This window comes from Ovis aries, chromosome 12 (assembly GCF_016772045.2).
Source record: "Ovis aries strain OAR_USU_Benz2616 breed Rambouillet chromosome 12, ARS-UI_Ramb_v3.0, whole genome shotgun sequence".
NCBI lineage: Eukaryota > Metazoa > Chordata > Mammalia > Artiodactyla > Bovidae > Ovis > Ovis aries.
Window position 1 is genome coordinate 37,944,705 of NC_056065.1, and position 16,258 is coordinate 37,960,962.

General features: G+C 39.1%; 1 protein-coding gene across 6 annotated transcripts in view; it reads left to right on the top strand.

Annotated features, from left to right (window-relative positions):
* FMO3 (flavin containing dimethylaniline monoxygenase 3) overlaps positions 1–5,539 on the top strand; it is a 30,390-nt gene extending 24,851 nt beyond the window's left edge. For 4 of the 6 annotated variants that reach the window (XM_060396473.1, XM_012187267.5, XM_042257218.2 and 1 more), the window contains exons 8-9: positions 565–637; positions 1,321–4,171. In XM_060396473.1, the coding sequence (XP_060252456.1) occupies positions 565–637; positions 1,321–1,663 (416 nt within the window). In that variant the 3' untranslated portion in view covers positions 1,664–4,171. Of the gene's footprint in view, positions 1–564; positions 638–1,320; positions 4,172–5,286 lie in introns of those variants that run through there. The other 2 variants (XM_060396475.1, XM_060396474.1) reach the window with 1 other exon arrangement.
* The last annotated feature ends 10,719 nt before the right edge of the window (positions 5,540–16,258 follow it).

The following is a 16,258-nucleotide window of genomic DNA, read 5'->3' on the forward strand; positions in this document are numbered from 1 at the left end:
TCTTATCTGTTAGAAATTCCCTTTTTGGGCAAAGCAAGATAACTTCTTATGAAGATCTGTTCCCGTGGCAGATTCATGTTGATGTATGGCAAAACCAATATTGTAAAGTAATTAGCCTCCAATTAAAATAAATAAATTTAAATTTAAAAAAATTTTTAATAAATAAACACTGGCAAATTACTTAGTAACAGCAAAAAAAAAAAGAGATGTCAATATACCTTTGACTATAATTTATTAGATGGCATACTTAAAAATAAAGCTGAGAGAGTAGAATATAATCCTTCAAACTGATTTTTAAATCCAATAACCAGTTTAAGAGCAAAGATAGAAAGATGAAAGGTTATTTGGTTTTAATCACTGTGACAAGTATCATCTCTGAAAAGATTAGCAATGGCATATGTTTGTCTCAGAATGACACCCTGGTTATTTGTTCAAGATATTATTTTGCTAGATAATGACAACAAATTTTAAAAATACTAATGCGATTATTTAAAAAGAAACACTGCAGGCTAGTCCTATGCCAGACTTATTTAACTATTATCATGTCTTTCCACTTTTTTTTAGGAACTTGCCCTTTGCCTTCTGTCAAGGACATGATGAATGATATTGATGAAAAAATGGGAAAAAAGCTCAAATTGTAAGAGCATCTATGGTAAAGGGGATCTAGAATTTTCATAGCAAAATCTGACTTTGTGAATACTTAGAACTGTTTTAGTCTTGAATACTCCTGAGTGGGGCCATTAGGGTGACAGCTATGAGCTAAATTCAGCCATTCAACAAATAGTTATCAAGGATATATTGCACCTGATATGCCACTAAATCCTGTTTCAGCCCTCCATATCTCCTGCAAAAAGATTAAAAATCAGAGGAGCTTGGGAACACATGGATGTGGACTTCTATTTTCTAGCTCATAAATCCTCTAAAACGTAATGATCCCTTCCATCAGGTGGCTCTAATAAAATGACTCAGCCACATAAGAACTAGTCAGAAGAACTAGGCTCCAGTCCTACTTCTGTCACTAATCAGCTCAGTGGCCATGAATTAATAACTTCACTTGAGCAAGAGACAATTCCTCTACTTGTAAATATGGATAAAATTGCCTTTCTCAGCAGCCTTGTTGTGTTGTGGAATGTCCAAGTGAGATCAGTATGAAAGTCCTTCAGTAAAATCTACAAAGTACTGGATAATGAGCAATAATCGCCTTACCAACAAAAGGATCGATGTTGATTTGCATAGATAAAAAGGTGTGAGCCATTTTCCCTGTTCTTGTTTCTACACAAAGCTCGGATAGCCACAGTCTTGTTTCTCTCCCTCCTCTAGGTTTGGCAAAAGTGATACCATACAGACGGATTATGTTGTTTATATGGATGAACTTGCCTCCTTCATTGGGGCAAAGCCCAACATTCCATGGCTGTTTCTCACAGATCCAAAGTTGGCATTGGAGGTTTACTTTGGCCCTTGCACCCCATACCAGTTTAGGCTGGTGGGCCCAGGAAAGTGGCCAGGAGCCAGAAACGCCATCCTGACCCAGTGGGACCGGTTACTGAAACCCATGACGACAAGAGTGGTTGGGAGTCCTCTGAAGCCTTGCTTATTTTGCAACTGGTTCAGACCTGTTCTTATTTCTGTTGTATCAATTGCTGCTTTCATTGTGTTGTTCTAGCCACCACTCTATCTAGGATTCTGAACATTACTAACAGTATCTGGGAAGAACCTTCACTAAAAATTAAGAATTTCACACCTTCTATTTTCCTATTCAGTGGGCATTAGTAAGACAGTACTATCTCTAGGCTTCTAAATAAGCCCATATGAGAATCATGTCATGATCTAAAGAGCATTTATCATTTTCCCTTAATTTTCACTAACACTTCATAATTCCATAACATTTTATAGTTAGATAAATGCTTTTTAACTTAACCCATCTGAAATATTTGACGATTCCTTTTCTCCTTTAACAGTCTTTGAAATATGTATTTCAAATCTAAACAGCAAGTAAATTAAGCAGAGTAGTCACAATATGATAGTCTCAGCCTAATTTTACAAACTATTCACCAGGATCAAGGGGGGAATTTGGTTATTTGACTATTCTATTTTTGTTTTCTGCTGTGTCCTCCAGGAAATTCCTCCTGTTCCCTGGCCAAGAAAAGTAGCATTAAGACCCTGTCTATAATGAAAGTTAGCAAGAAGTGACTCATTTTATTTATATTCTCAATAAAGAAATAAACTTTCACATGTAGCAGCAAGATAAGGACAACAACGACAATGAGTGGATCACCAAATATACCTTTTAACTGAATGTAAAGTCATAAAAAATTAAATCTTTAGCCAAAGCTGTGATCCAAGTCTAATAAAACCTGACATGGATCATATAGAATCATATCCCTTATGGAATGTAGTACCAAAATAAATCTAAAATGTTATTTTTAAAGTATTATTACATGTTACAATTAAACTTTGATAGTTAAAAATGTTTACATTTGACATTATGGAGCAGATAAAATAATCCATTAGCATCATCAGTTACCAGGTGGTTCTTCATATTGTTAAACTCTATATTTCTTACTACACCTTCAATTTTTTCCAAACAAACTGTATTATTTTTTAAAAATGTGTTATATTTGGTTATGAAGGAACAGACACAGATTTGGGGGAAAATACTATTGTATCTTTCTTATCCACTATTCCTTTCTCTATTATGTTTCTTTAGATAGAATACTTACAAAACCCTGGAACCTGTCAAATCTCTACCAGTTCCTAATAACCACACAAAAAGTCCTGCTAGGCTCAGAAGTCAGCGTAGTCTAAGCAGGACAGCCGCTTTAATCTGTCAGAGACTGAGGACACACCTATACCTTCATCTGTAGCTAGAGCCCGTAGAGCAACGAGGAGAAAGAGACCACGTTTTTCTCTAACACTTTCTTCTTTTCTTTTTTTAATGCTCTTGGTATTTTAATCTTCAGAGCTAAGATTTATTGTGGATGCTGTTGTACACAACTTTAAATCATTCCCTTTTCCTAATTGTTAAGTCAATAGACACGAGCTAGTGAAAGACAGGGAAGCCCGGCGTGCTGCAGTCCATGGGGTTGCAGAGTCGGACACGACTGAGTGACTGAACAACAAAGCAGAGTAGCATTCTGCTTTGAAGTTCTTACAAGATGTGAAATATTCCTAAATATTACCAAGTGACACAGAACTTTTCCGAAAACCCTATGGCCTAAATGGAATCAAAGTGAAAGTGAAGTCGCTCAGTCATGTCTGACTCTTTGCAACCCCGTGGACTGTAGCCCACCAGGCTCCTCCGTCCATGGGGTTCTCTAGGCAAGAATACTGGAGTGGGTATTTTGTTGAAGTTATAAATACTAGTGCACAAAATAAATTGAAGACTAAAACTGATATGATACCGTTTATATTATTCTTCCTCATATGATTCTTTAAGTTTTGTAAACATTAATTGGCTCATGAAGGATAGAATATTCTTCCTAAACTATTATAGCCAACAAACTCTTTTTAAAATTAACTTTTATTGGAGTATAGAAACTAACAAAGCTGTTAGTTTCTACTGTACAGGAAATGAATCACTGATATATACACATATATCCTCTCCCTTTTTCACTTGCTTCCCATTCAGGTCACCACAGTGCATTAAGTAGAGATATACTCTCTTAATAGTCCTATTAACATCAATCTAGTCTCATAACAAGCGCTTCCCAGGTGGCTCAATGGTAAAGAATCTGCCTGCCGATGCAAGAGACTCAGGAGACATGGGTTCAATTACTGGATCAGGAAGATCTCCCAGAGGAGGAAATGGCAATACACTCCAGTATTCTTGCAGGAGAATCCCATGGACAGAAAAGCCTGGGGGCGGGAGGTGGCGCTACAAGTGCATAGGGTCACAAAGAGGTGGATATGCCTGAGCATGTTCACACACATTCCCATAGGAAATTGAACTACTGCAATGTCTTAATTACTTTGTACATAACATTAATGATTCTCAATTATTCATTTCTGCATATTTAACTCTGATAAGATGAAATGTGTGTGTATTTCAACTGACTTACAGAATTTGAACATATGAAGTACACAAGATTATTTTCACTCCCAGTTTCATCTAGAAATTCTTACCTGTTCTTTAAAGTACATAGATGTTAAAAATAAAAGCAAATAAACAAAATTGTTTTGTACAGCTGATAAAGCTATACTAATTAGGTATGAAACTGACCTGCAGGATCACAGGAATATTGGCCACATCCAGTTTCCATAATGGGAGGAAGGGCCTTGAAAGAGATTTTGGCAATTCAGCCATTTAGAATTATCCAGCTTCTGAAACCAAGTGGTAGATTTTGGCCAAATACTGAGGTCAATGCCAATCTTCAGTGTATTTAACTACTAATCTTTTTCACTTTCTCTTTTCTGGCCTTTCATTTTCCTCTTTATGTTTCTCTCCTTTCTTCTCTGTTACCATTCTTTCTTCTTTTTGCCTTTCTTCAACTTCTTTGTCTTCCTTCTTCCCCTTCTGTCTTTCTTTTTCCTTCCCCTTCTGACTTTCTTTTTCCTTTTCCTTCAGCAGAAATGGAGGCAGGAGCACTCACTTCAGAGGACTCTTAGATCTTCCTACATGCTTACTCTAAACAGTCTTCCAAGAAGTGAGCATGCTCCCCTAGGCACAACCATGCTAGATGCTGTGATGAAAATGCTGAGTTAAATATCACCCTTTCAGTCTATGTTTAAATATCTTCAGTCAGGTACACACTCTGGTATGTAACAGAGAACTGAAAAAAAAAAAATCTAACTTTGTTTTGAGCAAGCAGAAACACTTTTTATAGAAATCAAGTCTTCGTGTTCTCAGTTGTCCAAGATTTTCAGAATTTCTAGAATCTGCTATAATGTTAGAGTGATAATTAACCTTAATTAGTCCTCAGAATAACCCTTTGATACAGGTGTTATCACCAGAGATTCTTAGAAGTCAAGAGAAGTCTATTTTTTCTATATGAACATTTTTTAATGAAGAAATGTCAAAAATATTATAAAAACTGTAATTAATCTTAAAAGGTTATATAGAAAAAAGTAAAACTTAAGCACAAAAGAATATAATGCAATATTGCATATATAGTCAAAAGATAATTACAGGTTTTATTACTAAAATAGGGATTTATAATACCCTACCTGTACCCTGGACACGACTGAGCGACTGAACTGAATTGAGGGATGTGTAAGAACAGACTGGTTCCAAATAGAAAAGGAGTACATCAAGGCTGTATATTGTCACCCTGCTTATTTAACTTCTAGGCAGACTACATCATGAGAAACGTGGGCTGGAAGAAGCACAAGCTGGAATCAAGATTGCCGGGAGAAATATCAATAACCTCAGATATGCAGATGACACCACCCTTATGGCAGAAAGTGAAGAGGAACTAAAAGCCTCTTGATGAAGTGAAAGAGGAGAGTGAAAAAGTTGGCTTAAAGTTCAACATTCAGAAAACGAAGATCATGGCATCCAGTCCCATCATTTCATGGGAAATAGATGGGGAAAAAGTGGAAACAGTGTCAGACTTTATTTTTTGGGGCTCCAAAATCACTGCAGTTGGTGACTGAAGCCATGAAATTAAAAGATGCTTACTCCTTGGAAGAAAAGTTATGACCAACCTAGATAGCATATTCAAAAGCAGAGACATTACTTTGCCGACTAAGGTCTGTCTAGTCAAGGCTATGGTTTTTCCTGTGGTCATGTATGGATGTGAGAGTTGGACTGTGAAGAAGGCAGAGCGCCGAAGAATTGATGCTTTTGAACTGTGTTGTTGGAGAAGACTCTTGAGAGTCCCTTGGACTGCAAGGAGATCCAACCAGTCCACTCTGAAGGAGATCAGCCCTGGGATTTCTTTGGAAGGACTGATGCTGAAGCTGAAACTCCAATACTTTCGCCACCTCATGCGAAGAATTGACTCATTGGAAAAGTCTCTGATGCTGGGAGGGATTGGGGGCAGGAGGAGAAGGGGACAAAAGAGGATGAGATGACTAGATGGCATCACCAACTCGATGGATGTGAGTTTGGGTGAACTCCGGGAATCGGGGATGAACAAGGCGGCCTGGCATGCTGCAATTCATGGAGCATAGCCATAGCTATGACTAGAAGAACCATAGCCTTGAGTAGACAGACCTTTGTTGGCAAAGTAATGTCTCTGCTTTTTAATATGCTATCTAGGTTGCTCATAACTTTCCTTCCAAGGAGTAAGCGTCTTTTAATTTCATGGCTGCAGTCACCATCTGCAGTGATTTTGGATTCAAAGCATTGGACACGGCTGAGCAGCTGAACTGAACTGACCTGTACCCTAAGATTCAGCTGCAAGTTCAATCTTTAAAGATAGAAAATTTCTTTCAGTTCTATCATAGTGAATTTCATTTGGAGACAACACTAAAATGATAAGTGTGAGGCCCTTTATGAATAGAAGTCTTGGACCAAGTGGTCTCTCTGATGGCCCTTCTAATCAGGATCTTAAAAGTCAGTGGTCCTCAACACAATCCAATAGAATATCACCAGTTTAATAGTGCAATGCTCTACCTACAGTCCTGAAATGACACTTAATAGACAATAAAACCTATCTACACACATTAAAAAATATGTCAATCACTGTAGCCTCAGTTGTAGTGTATAGGATCTCTTTGGATTTTTCACCTACAAATACACATACACTGGGTTTCAAAAGTTGTTTGAAATATTGGAAAAATCATTGAGCAGGATTTTAAATGATTTCCAATATCTGAAAAGAAGTAAGAAAAAGGGCATCCCTGGTGGGCCAGATGGTAGAGAATCTGCTTGCAGTGCAGGAGACCTGGGTTCAGTCTCTGGGTTGGGAGATCCCCCAGAGAAGGGAATGGCTACCCACTCAAATATTCTTGTCTCATCCTAAATGAAACAAAATCACCCCTAATAAGAATCACTATATAGAGATTGAAAAAAATCTGAGTCAAAGATTATAATCCAGGATTATACACTCATTCAGAAAGAGCACAGTTCAAATCCAAAGCCACATCATATGACATTTAATCCGGTATATTGTGTCAGCATGTCACAACTGCCTCTTTATTTGGAATGGTTTTTCAGGGTGACATCTGACCTTTTTGTGTCTTGTCCAAGATCTGTTTATCTTTGCAGACATGGAAATCATGCAGCACATATTTTTCCTCAATACAAATAATATACAAATCATAGTCCAACTTGCTGACATTGATAAGTGATATTCAGTTCAGTTCAGTTGCTCAGTCATGTCCGACTCTTTGTGACCCCATGAATCGCAGCATGCCAGGCCTCCCTGTACATCAACTCCCGGAGTTCACTCAAACTCATGTCCATCAAGTCGGTGATGGCATCCAGCCATCTCATCCTCTGTCGTCCCCTTCTCCTCCTGCCCCCAATCCCTCCCAGCATCAGAGACTTTTCCAATGAGTCAATTCTTCGCATGAGGTGGCAAAAGTATTGGAGTGTCAGCTTCAGCATCAGTCCTTCCAATGAACACCAGGACTGATCTCCTTTAGGATGGACTGGTTGGATCTCCTTGCAGTCCAGGGGACTCTCAAGAGTCTTCTCCAACACCACACTTCAAAAGCATCAATTCTTTGGTGCTCAGCTTTCTTCATAGTCCAACTCTCACATCCATACATGACCACTGGAAAAACCATAGCCTTGACTAGACAGACCTTTGTTGGTAAAGTAATGTCTCTGCTTTAATATGCCATCTAGGTTGGTCACAACTTTCCTTCCAATTAGCTATATATAACCAGTTCTTTGTATTGACATCCAGAGGCTACAAGGACTGGCTGGACTCTCTTTTATTTGAAGTACTTATATAACCATTTATAAATTTTCTGTTTATACATAACACTGCCTACTTGATGTATTATCTGGCACATAGATAGGCATCTCAAACATAAAACAACTAAATCCCACTCTTCATTTTCCTCACCACTAACACACCTATATACCCCAAACTTGTTCCTCCCTCAGCCTTATTCACCCTGGTAATAACGTCTAAATATTCAGTTTCTCAGGCCAAAAACTAAAGCATGATCCTTCATTGTTTTCTTTGCCTTCTGTATTAGTTTGCTAGAACTGCCCTAACAAAATACATGAGATTGACTGGCTTAAACAACAGGAAGGTATTTTCTCACCTTTCTGGAAGCTAGAAGTCTGAGACCAAATTGTCAGCAGGATTGGTTTCTTCTAAAGTCTTTCCTATGTTTGTAGACAGCCTCTCTCCTCCCTCTGTTATCACATGGTCTCCCCACTTTGTGTGCCTGTAACCAAATCTTTTCTCCTTATAAACACACAGATATCCTGGACTTGGCCCATACCAAAACCTCATTTTAAATCAGTTACCTCTTTAAAGACCCTCTCTCCAAATACAATCTGAGGTACTGGGGCTTAGAACTTCAATACAGAAATTTGAGAGGGAACACAATTCAGCCCTTATCACCTCACTACCTTCCTATCTATATCATCAGCAGATGTTTGTACTTCTCTCTACCTCCACAGCCTCTGCCTTGGTCCAAAACACTATTAACTCTTAATCATCACTCTAAGAGCCTCCTGAGTAGTCTCTTTGCTTCCAGTCTTGCATCCTAACATTCCAGTTTCTATGCAGCAACACAAGTGATCTTTCTCAAACACATATAGGATCTTATCACCCCCAAGATTAAATCTCCACAATAGTGAGCCATTATAATTAGAACACAACACAAGATCCACGAAAGCCTTTGACTCTGTGGATCACAACAAACTGTGGAAAATTCTTAAGGGGATGGGAATACCAGATCACCTTACCTACCCCCTACGAAACCTGCATGCAGGTCAAGAAGCAACAGTTAGAACCATACATGGAACAATGGAAAATTGGGAAAGGAGTACGTTAAGGCTGTATATTATCATCCTGCTTATTTAACTTATATGCAGACTACATCATAAGAAATGCTGGGCTAGATGAATCACAAACTGAATTCAAGATTGCCAGGAGAAATATCAACAGTCTCAGATATGCAGATGATACCACTTTAATGGTGGAAAGTGAAGAGGAACTAAAGAGCCTCTTGATGAAAGTGAAAGAGGAGAATGAAAAAGTTGGCTTAAAACTCAGCATTCAGAAAACTAAGATCATGGCATCTGGTCCCATCACTTCATGGTAAATAGATCGGGGGAAAAAAGGAAACATGACAGACTTTATTTTCTTGGTCTCCAAAATCACAGTAGATGGTGACTGCAGCCACAAAACTAAAAGATGGCTGCTCCTTGAAAGAAAAGCTATGACAAACCTAGGCAGCATATTAAAAAGCACAGACATTGGTTGGCTGACCGAAGTCCCTATAGTCAAAGCTATGGTTTTTCCAGTAGTCATATACAGATGTGAGAGCTGGGCCATAAAGAAAACTGAGCACTGAAGAATTGTTGCTTTTAAACTGTGGTATTGTAGAAGACTCTTGGGAGCCCTTTGGACAGCAAGAAGATCAAATCAGTCAATCCTAAGGAAAATCAACCCTGAATACTCATTGGAAGGACTGATGCTGAAGCTGAAGCTCCAATACTTTGGCCACCTGATGCAAAGAGCTGAGTCATTGGAAAAGATCCTGATGCTGGAAAAGACTGAAGGCAGGAGAAGAAGTGGATGACAGAGGATGAGATGGTTCGATGGCATCAACAACTCAATCGACATGAGTTTGAGCAAACTTCAGGAGATGGTGACGGACAGGGAAACCTAGAGTGTTATAGTCCATGAAGTTGTGAAGAGTCAGACATCACAGTGGCTGAACAATGAACAACAAATGGAAAGAAACCTATGTTACTCATTTATGAGGCTAATCAACTTGTTATATAAAGTATAGAAGTACATGGTTGCCCTTGTTCCTTATTATTACCATCCTCATCCAGATAGCATTCCCTGTATTTTTAGGACATCACACTGTTCTCCAAGGGCTTTCACATTTATCATCCTCTTTTCATGAACACACGAGCAGTATGTAAGCTTACCAGGATAGTCTCCATGTCTATATTGCAGATGAGGAAATAAATATACAAAGAGCTAGTGGCAGAGCCAAGAATCTTTCAATCCCCTGGCAAGGTAAAGGTTAATTCTTTGACAAAAAATAGAAGGAAAGCAACTATAGGCCACAAGCCCAGTTCACTGTTGACCATTTTTCTAGGGTTAAGATAACACTATTTAACAAAGGAAATTCTGACTACCCTTTCCAATCTTAAGATGGTTCCTACAGCACTCAAACCTTTTCTTATAGACTTTGTACCTACTGTATTCATGACTGCTGTTCACAAACTCAGTTATTAGACTTAGCTATGGAGGAAGCCCTGAAAATAAACAGCTTACTGAATTGGAAACATAAGTTGGTCAGAATAACTGCCCATTTCTTCTTGCCAAAAGGATTAAGTTGTAATAGTATACCCCATGAGGAAATGTAAAGCATCTTGCTTGTTGTGTAACTATGTGGGAGTCTGGTAAACAGAGGTTTCAACTTTGTGTTGAGTCCATGCCACAGATATGTAGAAAGTCCAAGGCACTCCCTGACACTGGGAGAAACTATAGAGGCAATGGGGTTTGCTTTGGAGTTACAAGATTTCCCTTTATGCTTTTGTGCTCCTTGGTATATTTGCCATGTTATTCCTATAACATGCTTTCATACTTCCCCTACTTTCACACTAACCTCAACAAAGAATCTGTAATTCACTCTCATTAAGGTTTATTGAAAACTGCTGACAATGTCATCTCTGCTGAGATGTATATTTCAACATCTCATTTACATGATTAGTACTTTAATTCTGTTCTGTACATTTTTATTGGAGTATAGTTGATTTCCATATAGTCAAGGATATGTATGGTCTTCCCAGTGGTCATGCACAGTTGTAAAAGCTGGACCGGAAAGAAGGCAGAATGCAAAACAATTGATGCCTTTGAACTGTGGTGCTGGAAAAGACTTCTGAAAGTCCTTTGGACAGCAAGGAGATCAAACCAGTCAATCTTAGTGGAAATCAACCCTGAATATTCGTTGGAAGGACTGATGCTGAAGCTGAAACTCCAGTATTTTGGTAATCTGATGCAAAGAGTTGACTCAGTAGAAAAGTCCCTGATGCTGGGAAAGAAGGGAGGGCAGAAGGAGAAGAAGGGCTGGAAGACATCACTGATGCAATGGAAGTGAATTTGGACAAACCCCAGGAGATGGTGAGAGACAGGGAGACCTGACATGCTGCAGTCCGTGGGGTCACAAAGAGTCAGACATGACTGGGCAACTGAACAACAACAACTGATTTACATTATTGTGCTAGTTTCAGGTGTACAACAAAGTGAATCAGTTGATATTCAAGAGGACGGCAAGGTGGTAATTCCTTTCTCGTAGCAATAATGAAGACAAGACAGTGAGTTTCCAAGTGGTAGCAATAGTCAAAGTCTTACAAATGGTTCCAAAAAACACTGTGGTTCAATATGGTCTACCCATTTGAGTAAGAATCCAGCCAGAAGTAGATGGTATGAAAAATTCCAACTACTGAATGGAAAGAAGGGATTATAGATAAGAACCAGACAGGCTCTCAGAGTACCACTCAAGTGGCCTAGAGACCAGATTAGAGTCTTTTTAAACTTTTCTGATTTTAAAAACAAAGAGGGTAAAAGTCCAGCCATAAGAGAAAGGATTAGTCCAGTGTACTCCAAGAAGCATATACCAAGACAGGACTAAAAGAAAAACTTCATTCCAAACTAACTAGACGATTTACATTTCACTCTCTGAATAAACCTATCTTCATGTCTATGTGTGTTCTAAGTCACTTCAGTCATGTCTGACTCTTTGCAACCCTATGGACTATAGCTCACCAGATTCCTCTGTCGATGGGATTCTCCAGGCAAGAATACTGGTGTGCGTTGCCACACTTTCCTCCAGGGGATCTTCCCAACTCAGGGATCAAACTCACATCTCTTATGTCTCCTGCATTGGAAGGCAGGTTCTTTTTTTTTTTTTTTTTTTCAGTGTAGCATTGCTTATTTATTTATTTTTATTGGTTTTGCCATACATTGACATGAATCTGCCACAGGTGTACATGAGTTCCCATCCCTGAACCCCCCTCCCACCACCCTCCCCATATCATCTCTCTGGGTCATCCCAGTGCACCAGCCCCAAGCATCCTGTATCCTGTATTGAACCTAGACTAGCAATTCATTTCTTACCTGATAGTATACATGTTTCAATGCCATTCTCCCAAATCATCCCACCCTCTCCCTCTCCCACAGAGTCCAAAAGTCTGTTCTTTACATCTGTGTCTCTTTTGCTGTCTTGCATACAGGGTTATCATTACCATCTTTCTAAATTCCATATATATGTGTTAGTATACTGTATTGATGTTTTTCTTTCTGGCTTACTTCACTCTGTACAATAGGCTTCAGTTTCATTCACCTCATTAGAACTGATTCAAATGTATTCTTTTCAATGGCTGAGTAATACTCCATTGTGTACATGTACCACAGCTTTCTTATCCATTCATCTGCTGATGGACATCTAGGTTGCTTCCATGTCCTGGCTATTATAAACAGTGATCCTCTACACAGAAAACCCTAAAGACTTCACCAGAAAATTACTAGAGCTAATCAATGAATATAGTAAAGTTGAGGGATATAAAATCAACACACAGAAATCCCTTGCATTCCTATACACTAATAATGAGAAAGTAGGAAAAGAAATCAATTCCATTCACCATTGCAACGAAAAGAATAAAATACTTGGGAATATATCTACCTAAAGAAACTAAAGACCTATATATAGAAAACTATAAAACACTGATGAAAGAAATCAAAGAAGACACTAATAGATGGAGAAATATACCATGTTCATGGATCGGAAGAATCAATATAGTGAAAATGTGTATACTACACAAACCAATCTACAGATTCAATGCAATCCCTATCAAGCTACCGGCGGTGTTTTTCACAGAGCTAGAACAAATAATTTCACAATTTGTATGGAAATACAAAAAAACTCGAATAGTCAAAGCAATCTTGAGAAAGAAGAATGGAACTGGAGGAATCAACCTGCCTGACTTCAGGCTCTACTACAAAGCCACAGTCATCAAGACAGTATGGTACTGGCACAAAGACAGACATATAGATCCATGGAACAAAATAGAAAGCCCAGAGATAAATCCACACACCTATGGACACCTTATCTTCGACAAAGGAGGCAAGAATATACAATGGAGTAAAGACAGTCTCTTTAACAAGTGGTGCTGGGAAAACTGGTCAACCACTTGTAAAAGAATGAAACTAGAACACTTTCTAACACCATACACAAAAATAAACTCAAAATGGATTAAAGATCTAAACATAAGACCAGAAACTATAAAACTCCTAGAGGAGAACATAGGCAAAACACTCTCTGACATAAATCAGAGAAGGATCCTCTATGACCCACCTCCCAGAATACTGGAAATAAAAGCAAAAATAAACAAATGGGATTAAATTAAAATTGAAAGGCAGGTTCTTTAACACTAGCGCCACCTGGGAAGCCCCCTTCATGCCTACAGATACAGTTATCTTTCTGCTTGGAGTCTAAGCATCTTTCAAACCCATCTTAAATCTAAACTCTTTCCTGCTGAGTCAGACTTTTTACCTGTTCCCCTGGAACATGCTAAGGTCTAACTCTGATTATGAATCTAAAGGCAACAAAGGATAGATAGGGGTGTATCTTGAGGATAACAGCCACCCTTTCACAGTTATTACAGGATCTTTAAGCATCCTCAGATATGGAAGGTAGGCTGCTTCCAGGAGTAGAGTGACTCACAAGTATAAGATTCTCAACTTCATTGAAAGACTTGATGAGGCTGGGGATTCAGCTTATGCTATGATTCTGAAACCTACAAAAGTAAAATTTGCTCTGATTTCCAGCAAGAGTATCACTGAAGCTAAAAGAAATAAGAGGTTCTTTTAAGTGCACCACAAAAGCTCTGCCTCTCTGACCATTCATTGAGCCCAGAGTCTAAAGACCTAAGCCTGTCATTTTCCTTCTTAAGCACTTCAGTTTGTTCAGAAGTAGCCATCCTTCCACTTGACCTTTTGAGCATCTCTGTTGCCACACAGGTAAGCATAAGAGCCACTTGTTCCTACAAGGCACTTGCTTTAGTACACTATTTGCCAAAATCAAACATAGGTGATAATATGGTTAGCTGTGATACCACCATTTTCCATGGATTACTGCATCCCAATTCACAGTTATCAAAGGGCTCAACACTACATTCAGATCTAAGGACATGACCAAGCCAGCTCCTAAATGTTATTTTTAAGTGTTTGTTGTATTGGACCATTCCTGACAGCAACTTTTGTATTAGTCAGTACCCATTCACCATTTATTTTAATATAAAGAATATAATAATAAAAATTGTTGGTGAGATACTAGAAACCCTAAAGAACAAAAAGAGGATACAGAATATTATAGAGATAGTAACTGCAGAAAGGGCTACCACCTCCAGGCCTAAGAGACTGGGATGATTGGAACTTAGAAGCTTAAAGGAAACTTGCAGACCTGCGATTGCACCTCTGAGGAGGGTGCCAGCTGGCTAGTGTTGGCTCTTTGAAGCAGCATGTAGAAACTGGCTCTATGAGTACTGGAACAACTATAACCTGGAACTAGCCATGGAACCAGTATATTGCTGCAGTAGTGCTGACAGGAACAGGAAGCAAATAGAAAGGAGTAAGTCCCTTCTTTTCTAGGTTCTAAACTCCCCCAGACAAGGAGCCAGCTGGCAAAGAAGAATGAGGTTTGCAGAGTTCCAGGCCCAGAAAGTAGAGCAGAAAAGAACAGGTTTGATGAAAAGACAACCTACTGAATGGGAGAAAATATTTGCCAATGATATGAACGATAAGGGATTAATATCCAATGTATATAAACAGTTCATACAATTCAGTATTAAATACAACCTGATTCAAAAATGGGTGGAAGAACTGAATAGGATTTTTTCCAATGGGGAAATACAGATGGCCAGTAGACACATTAAAAGATGCTCAACTGATTCATACTGTTGTTGTAACAGAAACCAACAGAGCATTGTAAAGCAATGAAAAAAAAATGTTTTTAAAGATACTCAGTATCACTAATCTTCAGTTCAGTTCAGTTCAGTTCAGTCGCTCAGTTGTGTCCGACTCTTTGCGACCCCATGAATCACAGCACACCAGGCCTCCCTGTCCATCACCAACTCCCGGAGTTCACTCAGACTCACGTCCATCGAGTCATTAATGCCATCAAGCCATCTCATCCTCTGTCATCCCCTTCCCCTCCTGCCCCCAATCCCTCCCAGCATCAGTCTTTTCCAATGAGTCACCTCTTCGCATGAGGTGGCCAAAGTACTGGAGTTTCAGCTTTAGCATCATTCCTTCCAAAGAAATCCCAGGGCTGATCTCCTTCAGAATGGACTGGTTGGATCTCCTTGCAGTCCAAGGGACTCTCAAGAGTCTTCTCCAACACCACAGTTCAAAAGCATCAGTTCTTCAGCGCTCTGCCTTCTTCACAGTCCAACTCTCACATCCATACATGACCACAGGAAAAACCATAGCCTTGACTAGACGGACCTTAGTCGGCAAAGTAATGTCTCTGCTTTTGAATATACTATCTAGGTTGGTCATAACTTTTCTTCCAAGGAGTAAGCCTCTTTTAATTTCATGGCTGCAATCACCATCTGCAGTGATTTTGGAGCCCCAAAAAATAATTCTGACACTGTTTCCACTGTTTCCCTATCTATTTCCCATGAAGTGTTGGGACTGGATGCCATGATCTTCGTTTTCTGAATGTTGAGCTTTAAGCCAACTTTTTCACTCTCCTTTTCACTTTCATCAACAGGCTTTTTAGTTCCTCTTCACTTTCTGCCATAAGGGTGGTGTCATCTGCATATCTGAGGTTATTGATATTTCTCCCAGCAATCTAGATTCCAGCTTGTGCTTCTTCCAGCTCAGCGTTTCTCATGATGTACCCTGCATATAAGTTCAATAAGCAGGGTGACAATATACAGCCTTGACGTACTCCTTTTCCTGTTTGGAACCAGTCTGTTGTTCCATGTCCAGTTCTAACTGTTGCTTCCAGGGAAATGCAAATCAAAACCACAGTGAGAAATCACCTCACAACTGTCAGAGTGGCTATCACCAAAACTCTACAGATAACAAATGCTGGCAAGAATGTGGATAAAAGGGAACCCTTATACATTAGTGGTGGGAGAGTAAATTAGTGCAGCTACTGT